Raw genomic sequence first — 26,997 nt, forward strand, 5'->3', positions numbered from 1 at the left:
GCTGGCTTCTCTTTAAATGGAGGTCATTGATTCCAGCTATAGTAGTCTACCCTTGGATGCAGAGAAACAGCAGGATTCGAAGAATTTGCTTCTTTAGAAGCATTCAGGAAACTCATAATGTAGACAACCATCTACATGCTGCTAGATCAGGGACTTCCGGAGGCGGCGCGAAGGGTAATGGCTGCCCTTTCCTAACTGGGAAGGGAGCTCCGTCCGAAAACGGGTCTTCCACTACGGCGAAGCGGAGACCCACATCGGAAAACTGCAGGCGGCAGAAGCCTGCAGCCTTGGGACCCGGCGGGCGCCAGAAGCTGCCCCCGAAACATTGAAGGGACCCCGTAAGGGGCTCCGGATCGCGGAGGAGGCAGCGGCGCTGAGGGTCGTTCCGCAATCGGCGGAGAGAAGCCGCGAAGCCGTTGCCGGTGAGCGCCGACCTTTCTTCCTGGATCTGGCACTTAAAACACAACAACCCGTGAGTAACAGAGACTTTTAATCAATTGGAGACCAATTTGAGACCAAAGAAACTGAATTTGGCGGAAAGCGGAGGACGAAAAGAAAAAGGAAGTCCGTCTTCCGCTGCCATTGAACTTGAACGCAAAGAGCTGGAGGAGTGGAGGCTGTAAGTAACTTTTTTACTGTTTGGATCTGAGCATCTACTGAACTGTATTTAAAGACAGAAAAGGAGTTTAAGCATTGGATTTATGTGCTAGCATGGACTTTGAAACTTTCTTCTGCTGAAGTTACAATTTAAAAAAGGAAACCAGGGCTGGAACTGCCTGGCAACAGTAGCAATCAGCTTGCAGACCCAAGCATTTTGATACATAAACTGGGAAAATTTGAGAGGTTTGGACTTGGTTACTTTATAACATCAACTGAAGTACCAGTAAGCACTGTTCTGAGACATTGTGTTTTTATAACACCAACTCTGCTAAAGATTTAACATTTGAAGGTTTTTGGGACTTTAACTTTTATTTTGTGGTAATCCTTCCTGAAAGACCTTTTAGGCTCCCCCTAGAGGTTTTTGGACTTAACAACAGGGATATTGTTTTACTTTCTATTTCTCGGCCTGCTGACGAAGTGCTGCACCTGGGCCGTCTCTTTCTCATGGGAACAACTCAGCCTGACCTTGACTATTAGATAAGTTTGGAATGAGTGGCGCAAAGAAAAAAGAGACTAAGGAAAAAGAGCAAAAAGAACAAAGACCAAGAACGAGACAAACAACTCTAGCCTCAACTCTACAGCAACGTAGATCGTCTGTGCCTCTTTCGCACTCTGAGGAAGAAGCTGCCTCCTTGCCACAGGCAGGGGGTGGAGAGACAGAGGATCTACAACTGGAGGATATGGCCTCAGGATCAGCTTCTTCTATTTTAGAAAAAATCTATGAAAAATTGGAATCTCTGGACAAGAGAGTGGAATCTTTGGACAAAAAGGCTGATGAGCAAACTGCGAAAATAGACCAGAACACAGAATGCCTAAATAGAATAACTGGGCAAGTGGCACAGAACACCCAATCGATTGCAAAACTGGAGGAGGCTTCAGGGGAAAACAGGAAATTGGTTGAAGACACTAACCAAAGACTAGGACAGTTGGAAAAAGAGGTAAGACCACTCAACAAACAAGTAGGTGAACACCAGACCTATCTTTCGATGATTGAACTGAAAAATAGGGAGACCAACTTAAGGATAAGATCTGTACCCGAGGTGGAAGAAGATAAACTGGCTGAGTTCCTGACTAAAATATTTTCCATGCAGTGGAAACTTGAAGAAAAAGACTTCAAAATTACATCTGCCTTCAGGCTGGGAAGATTGACAAGAAAAGACAAGCCCAGAGACTGCTTGATTACAGTGAGATCAAAGGAGGAAAGGGATAGAATCTTGGGCCTACACTACAAAAACCCATTGGACATTTTGGACAAAAGAATCGAATTTTATAAGGATATCCCTAGACAGCTGTTGGATTTGAGATCAGAATATTTGGAACTAGCAAAATTATTGAGGAGCAACTCAATTATCTTTAGGTGGGAATTTCCCCAAGGATTATCGTTTACTTTTAGAGGGAGGAAGATCAAAATCAGAACATTGGAAGATAGAGACAAATTCTTGAACCAGTACGGAGAAGACCTTCATAAAGGACTTGGATCATTGCCGGAGCCTGGAGCACCAAGGGAACCGGCACCCCCGGAGGACAAAGTACCACCCCCTGAAAAATAACCAGATATCTACAGGATGTCTCTCCAACTTCTGAGCTGGAACATAAATGGCTGCAACATTCCCGAGAAAAGGAAGAAAATCTTTCATATATTAAAAAAGGAACAATTGGACATTATTTGCTTGCAAGAAACACACGTGACTAGGCTCCATAGAAAAGTTTTGGTAAATAAAAGACTTGGCCAGGAATTTATATCTTCAGACAAAGTAAAGAAGAGAGGGGTGGTGATATATGCAAAGGAGAGCCTTTCACCTAAATTATTATTCAAAGATGAACATGGCAGAATTTTGGCAGTTGAAATACAACATCAAGGAGAAAAAATTATGTTATTAGGAATTTATGCACCAAATGAAGGGAAATCGGAATTTTACAAGAAGTTGCATGAGAGCATGCTGGAGTATCTGGACTTTGATAACATCATTATGATGGGAGATATGAACGGGATCATATCAACTAACATGGATAAGTCGCAAGGTCAAAAGGTTACCAAAGATGGCAGACTACCAAAGACCTTTTTTGAAATGACAGACAATATGGACTGGATTGACATTTGGAGAACGAGAAACCCCTTGGGAAAGGAAGGAACATTCTTCTCTGAAGCCCATCTGACTTGGACAAGAATCGACCAAATATGGATTACTAGAGGTCTGGCACCTAAGGTCAGGAAGGTGGAAATCTGCCCAAAGACCTGCTCCGACCATAACGCTTTGAAAATGGATTTGACACTGCTCCCAACCGGTTCCTTTCGATGGAAGATGAATGACAACTTATTTAGAGATCAGGAGATTATTAAAAAGGCCCAAAAAGTTTTGAAGGACTATTTCGAAATAAATTTGAACACAACGGTGGAAAAAAGAACAATTTGGGACGCAAGTAAAGCTGTGATGAGAGGGTTCTTAATACAACAGAATGCCATTAAGAAAAGGAAACAAAATGAAAAGAAAGACAAGATTTTGGAGAAAATAAGAGAATTAGAGAAGAAGTTAAGAGCAAATCCGAAGTCACAGCCGATTCTGAGAGAAATTAAACTCCACCAGGCACAATATTCTAAATTGATAAATCAGGAAATAGAATGGAGGATTAAGCTAATGAAACAAAAAACATTTGAATCGGCAAATAAATGTGGGAAACTGCTGGCTTGGCAGTTGAAGAAGAGACAAAAGTTGAACATAGTAACAAACCTAGAAATTGAAGGAAGAAATATTCAGAACCCTGTGGAAATTAGAAAATCCTTCCAGAAATATTTTAAGAAACTATATACCCAAGGGCCGCAAAATGAAGTTGAGATTGAACAATTTCTGAAAAAACATAGTCTTAAAAAATTTACACAAGAAAATAGACTACTCCTGAATAGTCAAATAACACGACAAGAAATTGAACATGCCATTCAGAACATGAAGCTGGGCAAATCTCCAGGACCAGATGGCCTGACCTCCAAGTATTACAAGACAATGAGTGACTATCTGATTCAACCTTTGATGGAGGTCAGCAATGAAATTTTGGAGGGAAAGAAGGCGCCGGAATCGTGGAAGGAAGCTTTTATCACGTTGATACCAAAATCAGAAACTGAAAAGACACAACTGAAGAACTACCGCCCCATCTCCCTTTTAAATGTGGATTACAAAATATTTGCTGATGTTTTAGCAAGCAGACTTAAAAGAGCTCTGAATGAAGTAATTCATAAGGATCAGGCTGGCTTTCTCCCAGGAAGACACATGTTTGCAAACACAAGGAACATTATAGACATTTTGGAACTTTTGCAAACAAATATAAACACTAAAGCAGTTTTGATCTTCATAGACGCGGAGAAGGCCTTTGACAATATCTCTTGGAAATTTATGAAGGGAAATTTAAAAGAAATGGGAGCGGGGCGGGGTTTTCAAAATGGGATTGACGCAATATATTCAGAGCAAAAAGCCAAATTGATAGTTAACAACGTGGTAACGGAAGAATTTAAAATTGAAAAAGGAACACGACAAGGCTGCCCGATTTCCCCTCTGTTATTTATTTCAGTCCTGGAGGTGCTCCTGAACTTGATTAGAGGTGACCGGCTGGTGCAGGGGATTGAGGTCGGAGCGAAACAATATAAACTTAAAGCTTTTGCAGATGACCTAGTTTTGACATTGCAGGAGCCAGAATCTAGTACGAAAAGAGTTTTACAACTGATACATGATTTTGGACAGGTCGCAGGATTTAAGCTAAATAAACAAAAAACGAAGGTGTTGGGGAAAAATATGACAGATACAGAGTCAGAACGGTTTCAGAGAGAAACAGAATTATCATTGGTGAAAAAGGTAAAGTACCTAGGGGTTAATATAACAGCCAAGAATCTGAGTCTATTTAAGGATAATTATGAAAAATGTTGGTCTGAAATTAAGAGAGACTTGGAAAGTTGGGCAAAATTGAAACTTTCTTTGTTAGGCCGAATTGCTGCCATTAAGATGAATGTGTTGCCAAAGATGTTGTTTTTGTTTCAAACATTGCAAATTGTGGACAAAACGGAGTGTTTTCGGAGGTGGCAGAGAGATATTTCTAAATTTGTCTGGCAGGGCAAAAAGCCCCGAATCAAGTTTAAGATATTAACAGATGCAAAGGAAAGAGGGGGCTTTGCCCTGCCAGACTTAAGGCTGTACTATGAAGCCGCAGCTTTCTGTTGGCTGAAAGATTGGCTACTTCTCGAAGACACTGACGTGTTAGATTTGGAAGGTTATAACAATGCTTTTGGTTGGCACGCATATTTGTGGTATGACAAAGTTAAGATAAATAAGGCCTTTAAGAACCATATTGTCAGAAAAGCAGTGTTTAATGTCTGGACAAAATACAAAGACTTATTGGAAAATAAAACTCCGAGGTGGCTTTCACCCTTGGAAGCTAAGGCTTGGAAAAGACCCAATATGGAAGCCTACTGGCCAAAATATTGGGAACTGTTAGAAAAAGATGGGGACAACTGGAAATTGCAGAGTATGGAGAAAATGAAGGATAAAGTGCGAGACTGGTTACATTACGCTCAGATTAAGGAAATTTTTAAAAGTGACAAAAAGTTAGGATTCCAGGTGGAGAAATCGAAGTTGGAAACAGAGCTGTTAGAACCTAAGACTAAGGTACTTTCAAGAATGTATAATTTGCTGCTGAAATGGAATACGCAAGACGAAATGGTTAAGTCGGCTATGATAAAATGGGCACAGGACATTGGGCATAACATTATGTTTGAGGACTGGGAAAGGTTGTGGACCACTGGGTTGAATTTCACTGCATGTAATGCTTTGAAAGAAAATGTAATGAAAATGATATACAGATGGTACATGACCCCAGTTAAACTTGCCAAAATATACCATTCGTCTGATAACAAATGTTGGAAATGTAAAGAAAATGAAGGAACATTCTTCCACCTCTGGTGGACTTGCCCTAAAGTGAAGGCCTTCTGGGAAATGATATATAATGAGTTGAAAAAGGTGTTTAAGTATACCTTTACCAAGAAACCAGAGGCCTTTCTTTTGGGCATTGTCGACCAGAAGGTGTTAAAGAAAGATAGAACATTTTTCATGTACGCAACAACAGCAGCAAGGATACTACTCGCTAAGAACAGGAAAACTCAAGATCTACCCACACTGGAAGAATGGCAGATGCAACTGATGGACTATATGCAACTGGCGGAGATGACTGGCAGAATCCGAGACCTGGGAGAAGAAAGGATTGAAGAAGATTGGAAGAAATTCAAGACCTACCTGCAGAAATATTGTGATTTAGTGGAATGTTAAGAAGGATGCTTGGTTATAAATAATTGGCCATCATTAAAATAGATTAAGAATTGAGGATAAGAGAGATTAAGAGAAACAATTAGTAGGAGAATTATTTTACGGTATTTAAGCATGTGGTTATAGATTTGGAAATAAGATGATAATTTGCTTGACAAAATTTATTAAAGATGTAAATGGGAGCGGGAGACGTGAGGAAGTTCAAGAATATTATGAAACTTTGTTAAAACAAAGCAATAATGTTTATTATTATTGTATTTTCTTTCTAAAAACCTTAATAAATATTTATAAAAAAAAAATACATGCTGCTAGATCAGGCTTCCTCAAACTCAGTACTCCAGATGTTTTGAGACTACAATTCCCATCATCCCTGACCACTGGTCCTGCTAGCTAGAGATCATGGGAGTTGTAGGCCAAAAAAAAACTTCTGGAGGGCCGAGTTTGAGGAAGCCTGTGCTAAATGATGGTTATGATGATGATTTTGTGCAACTGTTTTACAGTCGTGTTCACGTCCGCAGGCAAATTATTAGGTTGCCCTCTCCTTTATTCCTGGCTATTTCTGATCTGCCATGGCCTTTTAACAAAATCCATAGTATTGGTTCTGAAGCTGACCTTGTCTACTCATATTGATTGTGACCAGCTGAAGGCTAATTGGGAGACCAGTTGCTATGGCAATGCTTGGGTCACGCACCGAAAGAGACAGTGCGGGGTATCTATGGAGGGTGGATGAAAAAAATGTTGAGCTTTTGGAAACTAACAGATAACGCATTACAATCAAGTCTGGAGGGATGCAATGGTCAATGGGGCATATTTTTATTTTCTCCCTTGCTGCCTCCACCACCCCAATTATTTTCCTTTCATTTTTCAAGTTCTTTAAATGATCTACATCTTCTGAACCAGTGAATGTAACAACAACAACAACAACACCTTAGCCACAAGAAGGTTTTTTTGGGGGTGGGGTGTTAAACATGGAGTATCTGCACATTCCGATTCAGCTGGCAAAAGGCAGAACCGCCACAAATTCTATGTTTGGTGTGGGAGGTTGCTATAAATTAGTTTGTTAAGTGGCAAATGAGATTCGGCACCCCCTCCACCTCCCCTTTACCAGTCTGCAAGCCTGACAGCTGCCCTTCCTCCCCACTGAAGTGGGGTGGCAAACAACTCATAGCTTCTGATCACTCCTGCAGTTTGGATTTGTCGGGTGGCATCTTCCATCGAAGTGACTGGGCCTGATTTTCTAATGTGGATTTCAGCGGCAGCCTCCCTAATTTGGATCAGGACCATTGCAAAGGGTTAAAGCAAGAGTACAGAATGTCATTGGCTCCACAAGCCAAGATTCTTACCAGAATCTAGAGACATGGGCCAAATTTGATGGGTAGTTGGGGCTGCACACGTACCTGCTACCCCTCAATGACATTCTGTGATTGGGCGCTTTGAAGTTCTGAAGTTGCGCCTTCAAATTTAAGCATGTTGGTGTCTCTCTGGTCCCTTTCACCATGGATGTTGGCTTATTATATGGCTGTATGCTCTGTGTTATTTTATTAATACAACTGCTAAGGGTTTGTCATGGCCTTTGGCTAGAAGGATAAACTTCTGGCCTTAGAACTATATATCGCTTAACTATGATAGTCTCCAAACCTTTATCTAGATGCTAAGGATAGGAACAGACACCTCTTGGTTGGAGGCAGTGCTTACCTATTCAGTGCCGATGTATACAGGCCTCAGTCCTGTATACCTGAAAGAGTGTCTCCACCCCCCATCGTTCTGCCCCGACACTGAGGTCCAGCGCCAAGGGCCTTCTGGCGGTTCCCTCGCTGTGAAAAGTGAGGTTACAGGGAACCAAGCAGAGGGCCTTCTCGGTAGAAGAAGAAGAAGAGTTTGGATTTGATATCCCACTTTATCACTACCCGATGGAGTCTCAAAGCGGCTATCATTCTCCTTTCCCTTCCTCCCCCACAACAAACACTCTGTGAGGTGAGTGGGGCTGAGAGACGTCATAGAAATGTGACTAGCCCAAGGTCACCCAGCAGCTGCATGTGGAGGAGCAGGGAATCGAACCTGGTTTACCAGATTACGAATCTACCACTCTTAACCACTACACCACACTGGCTCTCTAATTTGTAGTGGCACTTACCCTGTGGAATGCCCTCCCAGCAGATGTCAAGGCAATAAACAACTATTTTACTTTTAAAAGACAACTGAAGGTGGCCGTGTTTAGGGAGGTTTTCAATGTCTGACGCTGTATTGTTTTTAATATTGGGTTGGAAGCTACCCAGAGAGGCTGGGGAAACACAGCCAGATGGGTGGGGTATAAATAATAAATCGTTATTATTATTATTGAGGGAGAGAAGGGAGAAGACTGGAGAAATCAAGGAAAGGAAAGCTGTGCAGGACTAGGAAAGATGGAGAGAAGGGTATGCTGACACCGTGTGCCAAGAGAAGCAGCAGGGACCCTAAGAAAAGAGGGATAGAAAGGGGAGCAGGCCATGGAAATGCATTGTTTCTGAATGCCTGTTGTTGAGAATAGCAGGATAGGTGAGCACTGTTGCACTGATGTCCTGCCTGTGGTCTTACCACTGGCATCTGGTTGGCCACTGTGAGAATTTGATGCTGGACTAGATGGGTCTCTTCTTGCCTGTTCAGACCCAGAAACCTCCCCCCTAAATAAATTCACACTTGACTCAAATTTTGGTTTTGGTTTTTGGCAGAATGTAGGCCACAACTTTATTGATTACAGAAAGTGACTGGTTGCATAGGCTCTGGTTCGACTAGCTCCCTGCAAAGCAGGTAGCGCTGACCCAGGGCACCAGCATAGGTCAGCCAGGGGTGAACACCCAGATAAGAGGAAAGCCGGGAACAGGCTATCTCCGCCACCTGAATGTCCCCCTGGACTCAGGCACGGGCACAACCCCCTCTCAGGGGTTGACCAAACCATAGAGTCCCTGGATTCCTTTAACGGAATACCCTTCACATAGGGATGGCGAGAGCGTTCTCCCATCCCTATCACCTGAACCAGAGCCTATCCGGAACCTTACAAGTTGTGGCAATTTGCTACGCAGCAGATGGCAACAGCCAATCAGCCAAGTGAGGAAAATTCCTGCCATGCCCCTGTCCCAACGACAAACACACGGCGGCATAGCAAGGTCAAGCGCAAAGCCCTAAAAATAGGGAGTGGTGGGCGGGTGTTCTGAATGCACGCGCCGAAAGAGGAAGCTCTGGGTAACGTGCATGGGCATAAATAGGTCCCTCAAACCATTTGAACTGCTTCCCATTGGCCAGATGGGACACCAATTGGGTGTTGTGGCTTACCAAATGTACCCACCCACAACACAGGGTGTTGGTTGCCCAGGTCTCAGGTCTCTTTAAGGGAGGGCCCGAGTTATCGTTTTAGAAGATTAAACCTTGGAGCAATGATGGGGCTCTACCACAAAACTGTGACAGTTGAAAGAGTGTTGCTTTTCTTGGCAAAGAATTTGAGCTAGTGGGGTGGAGGATTTTGATCTGAGAGCACGCAGAGTTCTACTCATGTTTAAACCAAGCCCCACATTGCAAAGCCTTCTAGAAACCGCATCCCACCCTGCTCTCCCCGTGCATCACTCTTTTCCTTCCTCCCTCGCTCCTGCTAGATAAAGATGATAATTACTTCAAACCTAGCATAGCCTGAAATAATAAATGATCCCTTTAAGAGGGGTTTGTATTCAAGGAAGCAAGAGCTGCTTCCGCTTGCTTAGCTTGGGTGAATTGCGGGAGACAGATCATAAACATAAAAGACACATTTTTATTTTTATTTTATCGTAGCTAGACTGTGTGTGTGTGCGCGTGTATGTGTGTTTAAGTTTTGTTTAATTTACCATTCAAGGTTTATTTTTAAAAAAAAAAAACACAAAAAAACCTTGATATATACTGTGTCGCTGTAAAAGCACCTGCTGTTACCCGTTTCATCATAATGTGTAATGTAGTGGAATTAGCAATAGAACTTCCACTTAATCGCATTTCTTGATGTGAGTGGGGAATTTAAACATGAGGTTGTTAATGTTGGGTCGTGAGTTGTTTTGCATTTTCCATTCACCGTTGATGCGGTTTATAAGGTTAATTGAGATATGTGTCTCTGCCTCACAGCACCTTGGGGTGGGGGTAGGACCCAACACAGTGACGGAGGGTGGCTTTCTTCTCCTTCTGAAGCCCAGCTTCAGAGCTCTTTGACAAGGAGGGAAGAGCCGTAGCTCAGTCGCTGAGCATCTGTTTTGCCTGTTGAAGATCATAGGGCCAATTCTCATCTCCAAGTAGGGTTGGGAGAGAACCCTGCCTGAAACCAATCAACATAGACCATACTGAGCTAGGTGGTCCATTGATCTTTGGCAGTATTGTCGGTGCTCAGAGAAGAAGAAGAAGAAGAAGAAGAAGAAGAAGAAGAAGAAGAAGAAGAAGAAGAAGAAGAAGAAGAAGAAGAAGAGGAGGAGGAGGAGGAGGACATGCTAGAACTTCCTCTCCCTGAAGATTTTTTGCAAACTTTGGGAAAGGTTTTCCCCCATCCCTTGAATGTGCCAGAAACTTCAGCCCAGCACTACTATTCAGTTAATATGTTGTTATAGGATTTGGGGGAATGGAGTTGGTTGGTTTGGATACCATCTTTGGGTCCCCTCTAGGGCTGCGGTTTTATAAGATGGGGTTCTTCAGTAGAAGTGATGAAGTGGTTAAACCAGTCTCTTTGTTAAATTAATGGCCCTAGCCAAGCTGTTAAGCTCTCTTCTTACATGACTAAAGAGTTGGCCACGTTGTCATAGAAACAACTAGCTAATGCTATTTCTAGAAGGAAGCAGCAGGCCCTCTCCTGGCTGTCTCTCTCTTCTGGTATGGTCCAAGTGGGATATTCCTTTTGAATGCATAACAAATGCCCTGCAAATAGTAAATAATCACAACAAAGAGATTCATTTTCCTGATGTGCTCTTTTTCAAGTATCTATCTGTCATCTGTCTGTCTGTCTGTCTGTCTGTCTATTGCATTTGTATCCTGCTCCTCAGCCAAAAAGACTCCCAGAGTAACTTACATGCAGTAAATTAAAATAAGGCAGTCCCTACCTGACACAAAAGAGAGAAAAGGAGGGGGCGCGGAAGGGGAAACGAGGGGGGGAAACAAACTTGGGCAACAGTTCATAAAGTCAAATAGCAGTTCTTAGAATATCCTCAGTTTTCAGTAGAGGGGGAGTAGCAAAAAAATGTGATCCTCCACCCCCACTTGACCGGTGCATTCTATCCTGCAAACCCCTGGAGATGTATGCTATGCTATCTAAGATACTGGAGTACTTTCCCTCCCCCCCCCAACAGGCTCTTACAAATATTCTTTTCTTTTAAGCCAGCTTTGTGTTTCAATGGGTTGTAGTCCAGGATTTATGGATCCTTCGGTGCCGGCAACGTTTTTAAGTTATTCCCTTCATTTTTCACGTACATTTGTAATGTTGACGCTTCTGATAAATAGCGAGGCGACCATGGCTGATGTTTCCTTTTTCTTGACAGAGAAATCTCTCAGAACGATGCCTTGGGAACTATAGAATCGAACGTGTTCGCCAACCTTCCAAAACTCTATGAAATGTAAGTCAATAAATGGAATTGGAGGGCTGGGGCATTACAGGATACTGGTGGGCCAACCGTAAAAATGCACATGGTGGTTCCATGGGGACAAAATAGATCTAGGACTAGTTTTTTCTCTATGTGTCTTTCTTTCCTTCTGCATTGGCTCATCAGGACTCAGTCTTCAGCCTCATCCTACTAGACGTCAATAGTGATTGTGCTCAATGTACTGTGTGAATTGGCTATTGCAGTGTTGCCAACCATTTTAGACTCATGAGCACATTTGATTTTTTTTTCTGTAGGTAGCACCCCTTTTGATCACTTCCCTCACCCTCCCCCCTGGATCAGACCCACTTCCAAGAGACAGAAAGAATGTGTCTGGTGACTGGGAGTGGCCGCTGAGACCATATTACACCAGTCCTGAAAGATCTACATTGGCTCCCAGTACATTTCCAAGCACAATTCAAAGTGTTGGTGCTGACCTTTAAAGCCCTAAACAGCCTTGGCCCAGTATACCTGAAGAAGCATCTCCACCCCCATCATTCAGCCTGGACACTGAGATCCAGCGCCGAAAGCCTTCTGGCAGTTCCCTCACTGTGAGAAGTGAAGTTACATGGAACCTGGTCGAGGGCCTTTTTGGTAGCTGCCCTTGCCCTGTAGAACACCTTCCCATCAGATGTCAAGGAAATAAGCAACTATCTGACTTTTAGAAGGCATCTGAAGGCAGCCCTGTTCAGGGAAGTTTTAATGTTTGATGTTTTGTTGTGTTTTTAATATTCTGTTGGGAGCTGCCCAGAGTGGCTGGGGAAACCCAGCCAGATGGGCAGGGATATAAATATATTATTATTATTATTATTATTATTATTATTATTATTATTGCACACACACACACATGTTGCTTTTCCAAGGAATCCAGGTAAAACTAAGATCCTGGAAAGCACATAGAGATGAAAGAGGAATTGGGGCAGAGTGTCACTTTTCCAACTTCCTTCTTTGGCTCTATTTACATTTCAAAGGAGAAAAAGGTAACCACCCTCTGTAACTCGTGACAAACGAGGGCTGTGAGACGGGATGCTTCAGCCATCCCATAATGGAGACTGAGGACCGAAGGAAGAGAAGTGAACAGGTGCTGGCCCTCCAAGTGTCCCTATTTTCCAGGGACGGTCCGGGATGTACCGAAGTTGTCCTGTTTTCTGATTTGATCCCAGAATGTCCTGCTTTTCCTTAGGACATCTCTATTCTCCTTGGAGAAATGTTGGAGGGTATGCTTCACTAGTCTGGCAATTGTGGGTCTTGCATGTGATAAGCCCCCTGCTTACAGGTGCCTGACTACACACCGGGCTTGATTGCTTTTTCATTTTATTTACTTCAAACATTCCTTGGCAGCCTTTTAGGGCAAAGCCCTCTCAAAGCAGCTTCCATTTTAAAAAGAGAGGATAAAACGCAATTCCCATAAAATGCAATTAAAGTTAAAGCAGCAGTTAAGACATTTCGGAAGCCAGCACCACACTCATACAAAATGTATTTAAATTGCTTTTTTAAAAAAAGCACTTTGAAAACGGACAGTTTAAAACCAGCAGCGATATAAAACATTTAAAAGTTCTGCATCTTAATTAAAAGGAGCTCAGAACATACGGGTTTGTTGCCATATGTCCAGATTTTCCCGGACATTTTTTCTGGTTTCCACCCAGACATTGCTTCCGACTGGTATGTCCAGGAAATTCAGGGCGTATGGCAACGCTAAGCAAAAGGCTTTATTGTACACCATTCAAGGTTGCAGTCCGTTCAGTTAGATAAAAGCACTCAAGGAGAGCGTAGAGCCTGTCTGGTGAGGGGTGTGGCCTTTGGAGGGGAAAGCTTCAAGTGTCAAGTTTGCAAGGGGCCACCACTAAAAAGGCCCTTTCTCTTTTTGTTGTCTGCAGTAGTAGTAGTAGTAGTAGTAGTAGTTGCTGTTGTTGATTGATTGATTGATTGATTGATTGATTGATTGATTGATTGGTTTTCTATACCGCCCTATACCCGAAGGTCTCAGGGCGGTTCACATAAAATATCAAATACATAAAATCAAAACAAAACCAACAACCCATTTTTTATAAAAAAAACAAACCAAAGTTGACAATTGAGGGCAGTAGCACCTGAAACAGGGCCACTGATGGCAATCTAAAATAATGAACATGCCCATGTGAAAGATGACCCCAATTTAATTAGGCACATGTATTGAATGAAATGATTGGAGTGGAGTGAGAGTTTGCTAAGGAAATGCTAACGCCTGTAGCAATTGGGTCATCTGGACCAGCCCGAAACCCAAATTCACCAGAATCAGAGGTGGTAGCAGTCAAGTGATAAGCTGCTTCCATTGAGAACTACTGTGTTAATCAGCCTCTGCCCATGACAGCTGAACAGTGACAAACTGCTTATATCACATCACAAATGAATTTGTGTAAATGTAATGGTGGGCTCACTGGAAGGACAGATCCTGAAGCTGAAGCTCCAATACTTTGGCCACCTCATGAGAAGAGAAGACTCCCTGGAAAAGACCCTGATGTTGGGAAAGATTGAGGGCACAAAGAGAAGGGGACGACAGAGGACGAGATGGTTGGATAGTGTTCTCAAAGCTACCAGCATGAGTTTCACCAAACGGCGGGAGGCAGTGGAAGACAGGAGTGCCTGGCATTCTCTGGTCCATGAGGCCACGAAGAGTCGGACACGACTAAACAACAACAAGTGGTGGGCAGGGCGAGAAGAGAGATATTTGTGGAGAGGGTAAATGAATGGTCTTGCACTGTCAGGTTAGTGGTTCTGTGGACTAGAAGGAGTAACTCATATGTCCATCTGCAAGCATGGGAATCTAAAGAACAAGAAAAACTTTTAGCTGAAGAGGCGATATCCACTCACAGCAGACCACTTGCGCAGCAGCCATTCCGCAAAGAGGAGTCTCATTCTTAGCACGACCCATCAACCAGACCCAATAGATAAACTGCACTTGTGAATGAAGTTGCTTAACCCCAGTTGCGCTGACCTTACATTGGATCTCACCCATACTGCTTTGCAGATCATGTTGCTTTCCCCAGCCAAATTTCATACTGTGGAAAAACGAGACAATTCAAATTATAACTGATGTTTTTCTTTTTTTCTTTCCCCCCACAGAAGAATTGAGAAAGCAAACCATCTGGTGTATATTGATAGATATGCCTTCCAGAATCTTCCCAGTCTCAGATATTTGTGAGTATTCCTGACGTTGCAGCTGTATTCCCTGGAAAATTGTCCTTTTGTACAGACTTTTTCTTGCCTTATTACTGTTTTGAACTGCTGAATCAAGGCGCCACATGAGAACTGGATTGGCAGCTACAGTGGTACCTCGGGTTAAGTACTTAATTCATTCCGGAGGTCCGTTCTTAACCTGAAACTGTTCTTAACCTGAAGCACCACTTTAGCTAATGGGGCCTCCTGCTGCTGCCGCGCCGCCGGAGCACAATTTCTGTTCTCATCCTGAAGCAAAGTTCTTAACCCGAGGTACTATTTCTGGGTTAGTGGAGTCTGTAACCTGAAGTGTATGTAACCTGAAGCGTATGTAAGCCGAGCAGTGGCGTAGCATGGGTTGTCAGCACCCGGGGCAAGGCAAGTAATTTGCGCCCCCTAACCCTGCACCCCCCCACGCTATGCCACTGAAGCCGAGGTACCACTGTACTGGGCAAAGGATAAAATGGCCCTAATAATCTAGATTGGAGCTTTCCAAACTTTTCATGTCGGTGACACACATTTTTAGACATGCATCATTTCACGACACAGCAATTCAGTTTTACTAGCAAACCGGAGGTTAAACTAACTCCTTTCCAGCCCTAGAAGGAGTGTTCACACGACACACCTACACACTGCAGCCAACATGCATGTCATGACACACAGTTTGGAAAACTCTGGTCTAAATTGTCCAAGCAAGTGATGTTTTCTCTTCTTACTTACTCAACGCTTTTTCTCTCCTGCCTGCACAATGAGCATTTAAACTTCACATGGAAAGCCATGAGCTGTGGCTCCCATTTATATGCAGCGCTGGGTGATGAGATGCCTTTTAATAAGAAAGCATCTGATTGTCAAGCTTAATTCCACATCTGTTTGAATGGCACCCTTCACAATGCATGCAGGTCTCCCGATATGCTTGCCACATCCGCTCCCATGGGGTTTCCATCATAATTCGTGGATAATTAATCCTACCCTCTGTACAAAGTACCCTCCAGAAATAGTCAAGCTGCTGTTAGCATCTGACCTGAATCTGACTGATAATATCTCTTCGGTCGTAAGTAAAGAGAGGAAATATAATGAAATCCAGGGGACTCTATTAAAATGGAAAGGGTGGCTTTGGGGCTTTGTAGACCACACTCCCCCCCCCTCGCCCCTCATACCAGCGCGGATTTTAATCTTAGCCCTGATTCAGCACAGCTGGCATGATACAAATTTCCTACATGGGAGACTCCTTGCTGCAGAGGAGAAAGTCTGGCTATATGAGAAAAGCCTAATTATGTTCCCCACAGTTGTTGTTGTTATTTATTATTATTTATACCCCACCCATCTGGCTGAGTTTCCCCACCCACTCTGGGTGGCTCCCAATTGAGTGTTAAAAACAATACAGCATTAAATATTAAAAACCTCCCTAAACAGGGCTGCCTTCGGATGTCCAATGGACAATGAGCACATGGACACAAGTATTTTGGTTTTGGGGTTCGAATAGGCCACAAATTTATTGGTTAGAGATGTGAGCAGTTTGGCTCGACTCCCACCCATCTGCAGGGAGTCCAACTAAGGGTAAAACACCAATAGGGGGAGCCCTATGACTTACATCAAATAGGGGCGCTCCGAAGGGTCCCCGTTGGGGTTGTGACATGGCCCTAGCCCATGTCTGGACATCGGCAAGAAGCCGCACCCCTGGATCACTTCAGCAGGATACCCTTACTGAGGAGGGGCAGGTGGAGGATACAACCTCCCCTCCATCCAAACAAAGGCATACCCAATGCCTAACCACCAGCAAGAAAGGAGGGTCTACCCTCCCACAGCCCCACCCCCGCCTGGCACTGATTGGCCAGCAGTGCCACACTGGGTGTGGCCCTGCAGCTGGGACAACATGGAAGGGAGCGTCAACTCTCTGCCCCCTTGCTGGATCACTGCAGAGTCCCAGAAGCCTAGCCGCAATGCCGCCCACTGGAAAACGAGAGCGGATTTTTCTCATTTTTGATTATGTGCACTCCTGCATGGGAGATTCCCTTCCAGCTCTACAGTTCCATGATAATAAATGGGGAGTGTTTACTTATATATTTAGTACCAGTGTAAAGGTAAAGGTAAAGGGGCCTCTGACCATTAGGTCCAGTCAAGGCCGACTCGGGTTGCGGCGCTCATCTCGCTTTATTGGCCGAGGGAGCCGGCATACAGCTTCCGGGTCATGTGGCCAGCATGACTAAGCCACTTCTGGCGAATCAGAGCAGCGCACGGAAACGCCGTTTACCTTCCCGCCGGAGCGGTACCTATTTATCTACTTGCACTTTGACATGCTTTCGAACTGCTAGGTTGGCAGGAGAAGGGACCGAGCAACGGGAGCTCACCCCGTTACGGGGATTCGAACCGCCGACCTTCTGATCGGCAAGTCCTAGGCTCTGTGGTTTAACCCACAGCGCCACCCGCCTCCCAGTACCAGTATAGAATCGCAGAATTGTAGCATTTTGAAGGCAGACAACATTATTATGAGGGGGGAAACCAGACCCTGACTTCTGTTTTTCCAAAAGGAGACTCATAATTCTCCTTCCCTGATTAGCAGCATCTCTCCAGGATTTCAGAGTGGGAGTCTTTCTGAGCCTTACCTGGAGATGCTGGGGATTGAACCGGGGACCTCTTGCATGCAAAGCAGATGCTCTAAACACTGAGCTATGGGCATGCCTAGGAAACAGAGTGGGCATCCACTCGTATAGATGCCATGTAGCTCCTGCTGCAGACCTGAACTTGCAGACAACAGAGCGTTTTGCAGAGAAGGCTGCTCATTTCCTCTTGTTAGTAGCTTTCGTGTATAAGAAAGGTTAACAAGCATCAAACCCTCGTGCTCAGAGACAGAACTTTGAGGAGGAGATGGCAACCATGTGCTCCTGCAGCCTTCAGCTTCCCCACCCTGGCTCTTGTTTATTGCACAGAAACAAGACCAGCTTCGGGGAGGGAGGGAGCCGCTCAATTTGGTTCTTAAGAGCTGTGACAAATTCAAAGGCCAAGCAGCCATTCATCACTTCGAAGCTGAGGCCCCCATACCTGGCGCCAGCTCTGCCGTGTGACTTTGTATTATTTTTCATTCCGGCATGGTAATGTGTTTACAAATGTTGTGCCGGTCCAGCCCCGGCGCCCGTTTTCGCTTCACGCTGGTCGGCTGATGGGATGGAATTAGAGAAAAGACAGGGAAACCTGCGCGCTTCATCACAGCCTTGCACACTCTGCTGAGAAACCTCAAGTGGCTTTTTAGAAAGTCATGAATAAAGACAAGGCACTTGAGAAGCAGAAACAAGTGCAGATTGGGAGATCTGTCCCCGCATCCGTTTCTTTTCCAAACATCCCCCTGGTTCACCATGCGCTTTGCCTAAACCTCTGACCTCTCACCCTGGTGGTGAGGAGATGTTTATCTACCAATTTTTCCAATAAAAGGAGCCCAATAGCCCCTTCCCCCATACATACCAGTTGCACACATTCTGAGTCAGGATTTTATCCATTCCCCATTTATTCCTTAATCTTTCATTCAGTCGCACAGCAGCTCTTTTCAGCTGGCTTTCGCAACCCCAGCGCGCCCCACCAGCTGCAATATCCCAATTGTAAACTTACAGCTTGTGAGCTCCTTCATTCAGCTGATACCAGTTATTCTCCTTCACTTTCCAGAAGGCTCGTCCATACTGCTGTTTGATGCGAATGACAAGCCTGTTAACTCTCCGTTGTCCGGATGATGTTCTCCTCCATATCACTGCCCTCTTGCATTTTCCCTTCCCTTTGTTTGGGTTTTCTATACCCTCTCCTTCGCGAAGCAGCCCTGGTTTGAGAAAATCCAAACCCAGGATGGGGAGGGTGTGGAAAGGCAGCAATGCAGGAGAGAATGACCTATGGACTGTGGGAAATGAATGGCGGCACAGGAATATAGCTCAGTTGGTAAAGTATGAGACTCTTAACCTCAGAGTCATGGGTTTGAGCCCCATGTTGGGCAAAAGATTCCTCCATTACAGGGGGCTGGACTAGATGACCCCACATGCTCCCTTCCAACTCTAGAATCCTATGATTTTATAAGCTTATTCTTCACATTAAAGCATGGTCATATTCTAGACTCATATTGTAACTCACTCTACGTGGGGCTGCCCTTCAGACTGACCCAGAAACTCCAGCGGGTGCAGAATGCTGTGGTGAGACTCCTTACGGGGTCCTCGCCGCGGGATGGGAAAATTGCAGCTACTCAATTACCTTCTCCCACATGTTAATTGGGGAAAAAACTCACAACCCTTAACTTTAAGGGCCTACTTAATAAAGCATCCATTGCTGGTGATTGAGAAAGCTTTCAAGCTGGCCAATCCCTTATTTAGGCGGCATTCTTTCCTAAGTTGCAGAAGTTAATAAACATCATTAGAGTCCGATTAAGTTTGTTAGGGGCTCATATATATATATATAATTAATAATAATAATGAAAGGCAGCTCTTGACTTGCTTCCAAAGATTTTTCACACAGAGGATGAAATTGTTAATTGCTCCTCCTGAGTGGATGCAAATCTGTTTCCAAATGGTAACTTGCTGCCCTTTTCACAGATACAAGCCTCATTAGAGGAAAAGAGTAAATGGAGGCATTGTCTGCTGGGATAATATATCTTTGCCTTTTCAGATCACACCACTGGACTCTTTTTGTTTCCAAAATTACTTTGCATTTGTAATCGAGACGCCAGAATGCCCTGAAACCACCATTGTTATCTCTTCCACTCTCATCCTCAGATACACAATTCAAATTCAAAAAGAGAAAATAGATTGAAAAACAACATCCCCTGGAACAGTGGCACTGGCTCTTAACATATTGGTTATTCTTGTGAATATGTTTTAACAGGGGTGTTAAGGGAGGGGTGGTAGCTCTGGTGGGGGGTGACACGTTGTGCTCCTTCTGTGGGAGTTTGTCCACTCAGATCTCACCTGTGGCTCCGAGAAGCTGTCAGCATGCGACAGCGGCTACACCCTGCGAATGGCTTCAACTGGCCAGCTGAACCTGGTGTGGGTAGCCAACGGGTCTCAAACCCTTGTTGAGTTAGGGACTGCCCATGCATGTGAAGAGAGGCTTCAGCAGATTGAATGGATAAGGCCAGCACAGTGGCACCTCAGGTTACAGACGCTTCAGGTTACAGACTCCGCTAACCCAGAAATAGTACCTCAGAAGATGGAAAGTACAAGATATACCAACTATTCAGGAGTGGCAGGCGAAGTTGACAGAATATGCAGAACTTGCCAAACTGTCAGGGAGGATCTGGGACCAGGGAGATCAAAGATACCAAAATAACTGGAGTAAATTTGTTGAATATTTAAAGAAGAATTGTAAAGAGGTCAAGACACTAGCAGGATTGACATAATACCTCCAATGTATAATAGTACTAATATGAGAATGATGTGTGTGATGGAAAGAGGATAGATATACCAGTTGTGGGGAGGGAGGGGGGTCGCGACTCGGCAGAGTCAAAGGGAATGTATGGTGCTATTACAATTTTTTTGGAAAAGAATATGTAAGGAAAACAATAAAAATTCACTTGGAAAAAATAAATAGTACCTCAGGTTAAGAACTTGGCTTCAGGATGAGAACAGAAATCGTGCTCCGGTAGCACGGTGGCAGCAGGAGGCCCCATTAGCTAAAGTGGTGCTTCAGGTTAAGAACAGTTTCAGGTTAAGAACGGACCTCCAGCACTAATTAAGTTCTTAACCCAAGGTACCACTGTAGTGGGTCCAACGGTTCAGACGGCGCAAGCTGTAGAGGGGAGTGAGGGGTAGAAGGGCCTTGTCAACCTGGGAAGGTAGCTCATCTAGGAGAAGGAAAACTCTGACCCTAAATCTCCTTGTGGGATGTCTTCATTAGAATAAAAGGCTAAAGAGTAAACCCTTCCAGCAATTCCTGCAGCCAATCTGGTGCCAAACATATTGCTCTGCCTTCCTTTGGGCCACATCAGTGAGGCTGAGGGGGGTAGGTCCTGTCATCTGGGCACCCCAAGACCTCCAGACACATTGCATAGGTTTGTGCCCCAGGGGGATCAATTTGGTGCTGCTAACCCAGTGGTTCGACTTCGCCCCGGAGGCATGCTCCATTGTCTCTCAACAGAAGCCAACAACGACTGTGTTAAAATAATAATAATAATAATAATAATAATAATAATAATAATAATAATAATAATTTTTATACCCCAGCCATCTGGCTGGGCTTCCCTGGCCACTCTGGGCGGCTTCCAACAAAATATTAAAATACAGTAATGCATCAAAGCTTCCCTAAACAGGGCTGCCTTCAGATGTCTTCTAAAAGCCTGGTAGTTGTTGTTCTCTTTGACATCTGGTGGGAGGGTGTTCCACAGGGCAGGCGCCACTACTGAGAAGGCCCTCTGCCTGGTTCCCTGTAACTTGGCTTCTTGCAGTGAGGGAAATGCCAGAAGGCCCTTGGCGCTGGACCTCAGTGTCCGGGTAGAACGATGGGGGTGGAGACACTCCTTCAGATATACTGGACCGAGGCCATTTAGAATCACTCTCTAAACAGTTTTCTCTGTTCCTCTAGCCAGGCATGGCCAAACTTGGCCCTCCAGCTGTTTTGGGACTACAATTCCCATCATCCGTGACCATTGGTCCTGTTAGCTAGGGATGATGGGAGTTGTAGTCCCAAAACAGCTGAAGGGCCAAGTTTGGCCATGCCTGCTCTAGCCCACTTTACTGAAAAGGCTCTGGAACAGAGCCTTACACTGAAATCAGATCCTTGGCCCGTCTGGTTCAGTGCATGCAAGGCAGAATCTCTACGCTGAGCTATGGCCCTTCTGTCTGACCTACACTGTGTACGTTTCCTTTGCAGTGTCCTGCCCTGTGCTGCCCTTAGAAAACTATATGTAAACACACTACACTTTTTTAAAAAATTAAAAAAACTGAGAAGCCCAGCTTTACTTAAGTTGTTTAGAAGGCCTTCACTAACAGAAATTATTCACCTGGTGCTGAAAAGGCCACAAAAATAGTGCCAAGTGAGTATTCTTGAGAAGACTATTCCATAACTGTGGTGCCACTACCAAAAAGACTCTCTCCTAATGGTTACCTGCCTCACCACCAGGGAAGTATTGCTGTTGTATTTTAGACATGCATCGTTGTTTCTGTTCTGCTGCAGTTCATCTTCCACCCCAAACTACATTTTTCATCTTACTGAAGCACAATTACATAATCGTGTAATTACCGTACATAACATAGCGTGAATAAATTCTGTAAATGACATTATTCCACCCATTCATATCAGCATGAAGGAAACACAATGCAAATGGGGAAAGAAACATATGATTTGCAGACGGAAAGCAACGATGCCGGCAAATGCTGATCTACTGATCACATTTGCTGGACTGATTTCTGTTCTGGACATGGGACAAATAAGTGGACATTGTCAATATCCACTTGTTTCTATTTTGGCTGGAATCTTTTGACAACCCTATTTGCTACTATCTATGATAACGGAGTTCTGCCTCCGCTCTGATTGCCAGCTGATGGGAATCACAAGTGGGGGAAGTTCTGTTGTTGCACTCAGGTCCTGTCCATGGAATTCCCATTGGCAACTAGTTGGCCACTGTGAGAACAGGATGCTGGACTAGATTGGTCTTTGGCCTGATCCAGCAGGGCTTATGAACCTCACTTGGCAGAGAGAACTGGAGCAAGTCTTCCAAAGAGGATCTTAATACCCAGATAGAAAAGAAGGCAATCGGATATGGAAAATCGGATATGGAAATATGGAAACATAGTGAGAGGCAGGACTGAGGTTTGGAGATGCTTTGACATTCAGACTGTGGGAAGCCATAAAATCAGAATTATAATTCAGAAGACAATTGGATTTTTTTTATTTTAGTTTTTTTTTTTAATTGGATTATGATTTGATATGTTAATTGGATGTTTTTTATTGGGAAATTAATAAACGCTCTAACAGAAAAGAAGGCAACCAGGCCCCGAGCTGTTTAGGTCTTTTTAAAAATTAAAGGCAGCACTTTAAATTGGCCTTCAAGTGGGAGCTGGTGAAGCTGACAAACAGAGGCTTCATATGATCAAACCACCCGGCCTTAGTGAAAAATCTTGTAGCTCTTTCCCCCAAAAAACCGTAGAATGATTAAAGACACGATGAGTCAGGTTGCACTTATTATACCAAAGCTGACATGCAGAGGAAGCCATGTTAGTCTGTTACAAGGCGTCATTCTGAGAGATTGTCAAGAAAAGGGAAACATACGCCTAACGCAAGTCAAAGGTTCAATAAGAACGCAGTGCAAATAGAAGACAAGATGAATACTGAAACCGCAAGATGATAATAACCATGTAGACTGGGCTCACCCTTTAAAATAACTAAGGAGACCAGGCCTGCCCCTGAGTTTCATCCCTGCCACTATCTAGGTTTTTCTAATTTTTTCCTTAAACTTTTTGATTTTTATTATTTAGTCTGTTTCTATAAGATAATACTTCTAGCCGATTACTTCTCGTTTCTGGGATTTTCACAGTATTTCATTTGTTTTGTGCACTATCTAGAGGTCCTGCTAAGGAGCCAGAAGAGCCAATCAGCCAGATAATTTTATAAAAGAAAGCTGGAAAGGTGCAGCAGCCACATGGCAAAGTTCAATCCCGCTCCAGCCATTTGGCTCAGTCAGTAGAGCATGAGACTCTTAATCTCAGAGTCGTGGGTTTGAGCCCCATGTGGAGTGAAAGATTCCTGTGATGCCTTTGCTCCCACGAAGCACAGTCGGGAAGACGAGCCATACTGAATGAGACATCAGGCCCGTTGCTGTTCCTTCTGATATATAACGATTGCAGAGATTCGTCAGCTTTCGCATGCTCGCAGCAACGGCAATCTCAATCCCTCCTTCGCATGCTGCTTTCCTGTGAAGCAAATGCACGGAGGATAGGAAATGAGACGGATAATGAACGCTTATTAGACTGTGAATGGCTCAGCTGAAACTCTACGGAACGTTTTGATAACGTGCATTAGAGACACCTTCTTTGAGGGCTCACTTTGGAATGGAAATGGCGGCTCCATTCATCCCGATGTCAGCTAGAATGCCATTAGGACTGGCTGACGCATTGAATCGATGCTCACATTTGTACATGAATACCTGATTATTCTTCCTTGTGCTGTCAGAAGCACTTTCGAATCATAGCCATAGCACAGCCATGAAGATGATACATCTTTTATTCCATCGCTGCCGTTCTTGACCCCTGCTTGGCGTAGCCTTGTTTTACCTCCACTGTCAGCTAATTGCTAGGAATTGCAAGTGGGAAGAGCCCTGTTGCACTCAGAATCTTCTTAACTTCTTCCAATATTGAAGAGTCTTCTAGGTGCCTAAGGGCATTGCATGTTTCTTAAATTGTTTTGATGCTCTTCTTTTGGTATATAAAGCACAGCAGAAGTTCTGAAATGATGGCTGCAGTTTCCTCTTCCAAGACTTAAACTGGGTTTATCATAATTTCATCTGCCTGGGGAACCCTGGGAACTGTAGTTTTAATATGACGCCTCCATACTGGCATGGGTTTTGTTTGTTTTTCAATAATAATAATAATAATAATAATAATAATAATAATAATAATAATAATAAATTTTATTTATACCCCGCCCTTCCTGGCCAGGGCCAGGCTCAGGGCGCCTAACACCAAATATGAATTATAATAAAATGTAATAGAAAGACAACAACCAGTTAATTAAAATGCAGCTTAAAATGCAGCCTCATTTTAGTAGTAGCCCATAAATCAAGACCATAAAGGGAGGAAACATCAGATATTCACCCGAGCCAGCTATCCATGCTGGTCCTACATGGGGCAGGAAAAAAGCCAAGGGAAAAATTATATACCAAGTCCCATATAAGGGGTCAGAGTGAGTCTAGGCTGAAGGCCAGGCAGAACATCACCGTCTTGCAGGCCATGCAGAAAAATCCCACAGGGCCCTAGTCTCTTGTGACTAAGGCAACATATCAATAGTAGTACATTAATGGTGGATTTATACTGGATCATCTGCACATTATTCCATGTTATTAGTTCTTTGATGCTTCCCCAGCATTATTGTATTATTGTGGTATGGAGAGGTGCTCTTGTGTGCAGCAAAGGTGTGGTACAACATTGCAGGATTTCAGCAGGAAGCTACAGGACATGAACCAATTGGAAATGAAGCAATATGTCCGCAATATGACCTGCACATGAAAAACATGTATGCAGAGTTATAGAAGACATCAAACACTACCCAGAATTTGGAATGTGGGGGGGGGGGGACTAAATATTGAATAACAAAATGAGGATAACAAAAATTTGCCTGCAACTTTTCTTCCTCTGTTTCATTTCAGTCATTTGTTATTCTTTACTTTTCCTCAGAGATGTGCTAACAACCTGTACTTATTCCCTCTAGGTTGCTATCAAACACTGCAATCATGTATTTACCCGTCGTTAACCAGATACATTCTTCCGTGAAGTTTGTGCTGTAAGTTTTTTACTGGATTATTCTAATATTTTGGGGTTTTGACCATTTTTCTTGGGTTGCCCATGAAGGAAAGAGGGAGGCGGAATTATTTAAAACTGAATTCGTCCATGTCAAGAGTTGAATCAGTTCTAGTTTGTTGGAGGAAATCTCAACCAGATTTCCACACTGAATTTTGCATTGAAACATCTGCAAGTAAAAAAGAAACCAATGATCTTCAACGTTTTGATGTCTTTGAATGTTTACTGCGTTACATCCGGGTTTTCCCTGACATTTTGCCGATTTGGCAAAATATCCCTCCCCACCACCACCACCACACACACCATTTTTACACCTCAAAACCAGGACATGTCTGGAATTTTCCTGATATATGACAAGCCTCTCCAAGAGTGCTGGGGAGGGGTGATTCTAGCCCCTTTGCATCTCTACGTGTGACTGAGATTGAGTGGAGAGAAAACTCCTGAAGAGGGCTGCAAATCCATATTGTATATCCATAAGAATGCATGATCCTTGAGGTCAGATTTGTTGGCATGCATCCAAGGAAACGGGGGCAATTCGCAGGCCCCCAGCTGGTGCCAGCCCACCGGCCAGTGTGCCAGGTGAACTCCGGTCCTTTGTTGTTGTTGTTGTTTAGTCGTTTAGTCGTGTCCGACTCTTCATGACCCCATGGACCAGAGCACGCCAGGCACTCCTGTCTTCCACTGCCTTCCGGAGTTTAGTCAAACTCATGCTGGTAGCACGAGAACACTGTCCAACCATCTCGTCCTCTGTCATCCCCTTCTCCTTGTGCCCTCCATCTTTCCCAACATCAGGGTCTTTTCCAGGGAGTCTTCTCTTCTCATGAGGTGGTCAAAGTATTGGAGCCTCAGCTTCAGGATCTGTCCTTCCAGTGAGCACTCAGGGCTGATTTCCTTCAGAATGGAGAGGTTTGATGGGACTCTCAAGAGGACTCTCCATGGGACTCTCCATGGGAGTCTCTTCCAACACCATAATTCAAAAGCATCAATTCTTCGGCGATCAGCCTTCTTGATGGTCCAGCTCTCACTTCCATACATCACTACTGGGAAAACCATAGTTTTAACTATATGGACCTTTGTTGGCAAGGTGATGTCTCTGCTTTTTAGGATGCTGTCTAGATTTGTCATTGCTTTTCTCCCAAGAACTCTGGTCCTTGGCGCAGCATAAATCTCCGGCTCCAGGCTTTAGAAGACTGAGCACGCTATTCAGCAGAGCAAACGCTGCACAAACAGAAGTGGCACAAGAGGCTGTGTGAGCATATTTACAAGCAGGCTTATTCAGTGTAGATCAGGACAAATGGAAACATGTCTGCTCTCCTTCGTTTCCTAAGCAAAACAGGGCAAAGCTATACACAAATGGAAGTTCCCAGCAAGCTGTGCTAGAGTGTAAACAGACATGTGACACACAACAATCATGCCTGTTCCTTAAGGTGGAACGGAACATCCCAACAAGATTCAGGGGTCCTTTGGGGTGGTGCCCCCACCCATATGGCAATGGCTGGACCATAGCAACACCGCTCCTGCTCCCCTTGTTGCAATAGCAATGGGAGGGCAGCCGTGATTGATCTGAGTTTACTTATGTGCTCCTTTTCCACAATGAGCTGTTCCCAAAGCAGCTCGCAGTCAACATTCAACGTCGTCAAAACATTGAAGATAATTTGTTTGTTTCTTATTTGCAGATGTATCAGTATTTGACTTTATTAGATTTTATTTTGCTCTTAGCACTGAAAGGCGGATTAGAAATCTTCCAGACCA

At 44.0% G+C, this 26,997-nt stretch overlaps 1 protein-coding gene across 3 annotated transcripts in view; it reads left to right on the forward strand.

The window, feature by feature from the left end:
- FSHR (follicle stimulating hormone receptor) overlaps nucleotides 1–26,997 on the forward strand; it is a gene marked incomplete at its 5' end in the record, with an annotated part of 113,485 nt that overhangs the window by 46,552 nt on the left and 39,936 nt on the right. For 2 of the 3 annotated variants that reach the window (XR_014166242.1, XM_081903959.1), the window contains 3 exons: nucleotides 11,477–11,551; nucleotides 14,678–14,752; nucleotides 25,157–25,228. Coding sequence is in view for 2 of the 3 variants with exons in the window: in XM_081903959.1 (XP_081760085.1) it covers nucleotides 11,477–11,551; nucleotides 14,678–14,752; nucleotides 25,157–25,228 (222 nt within the window). The remainder of the gene's footprint in view (nucleotides 1–11,476; nucleotides 11,552–14,677; nucleotides 14,753–25,156; nucleotides 25,229–26,997) is intronic. The other variant, XM_081903960.1, reaches the window with a different exon arrangement.

This window comes from Podarcis melisellensis (assembly GCF_964234715.1).
Source record: "Podarcis melisellensis genome assembly, chromosome: 3".
In the NCBI taxonomy this organism is placed as follows: Eukaryota; Metazoa; Chordata; class Lepidosauria; order Squamata; family Lacertidae; genus Podarcis; species Podarcis melisellensis.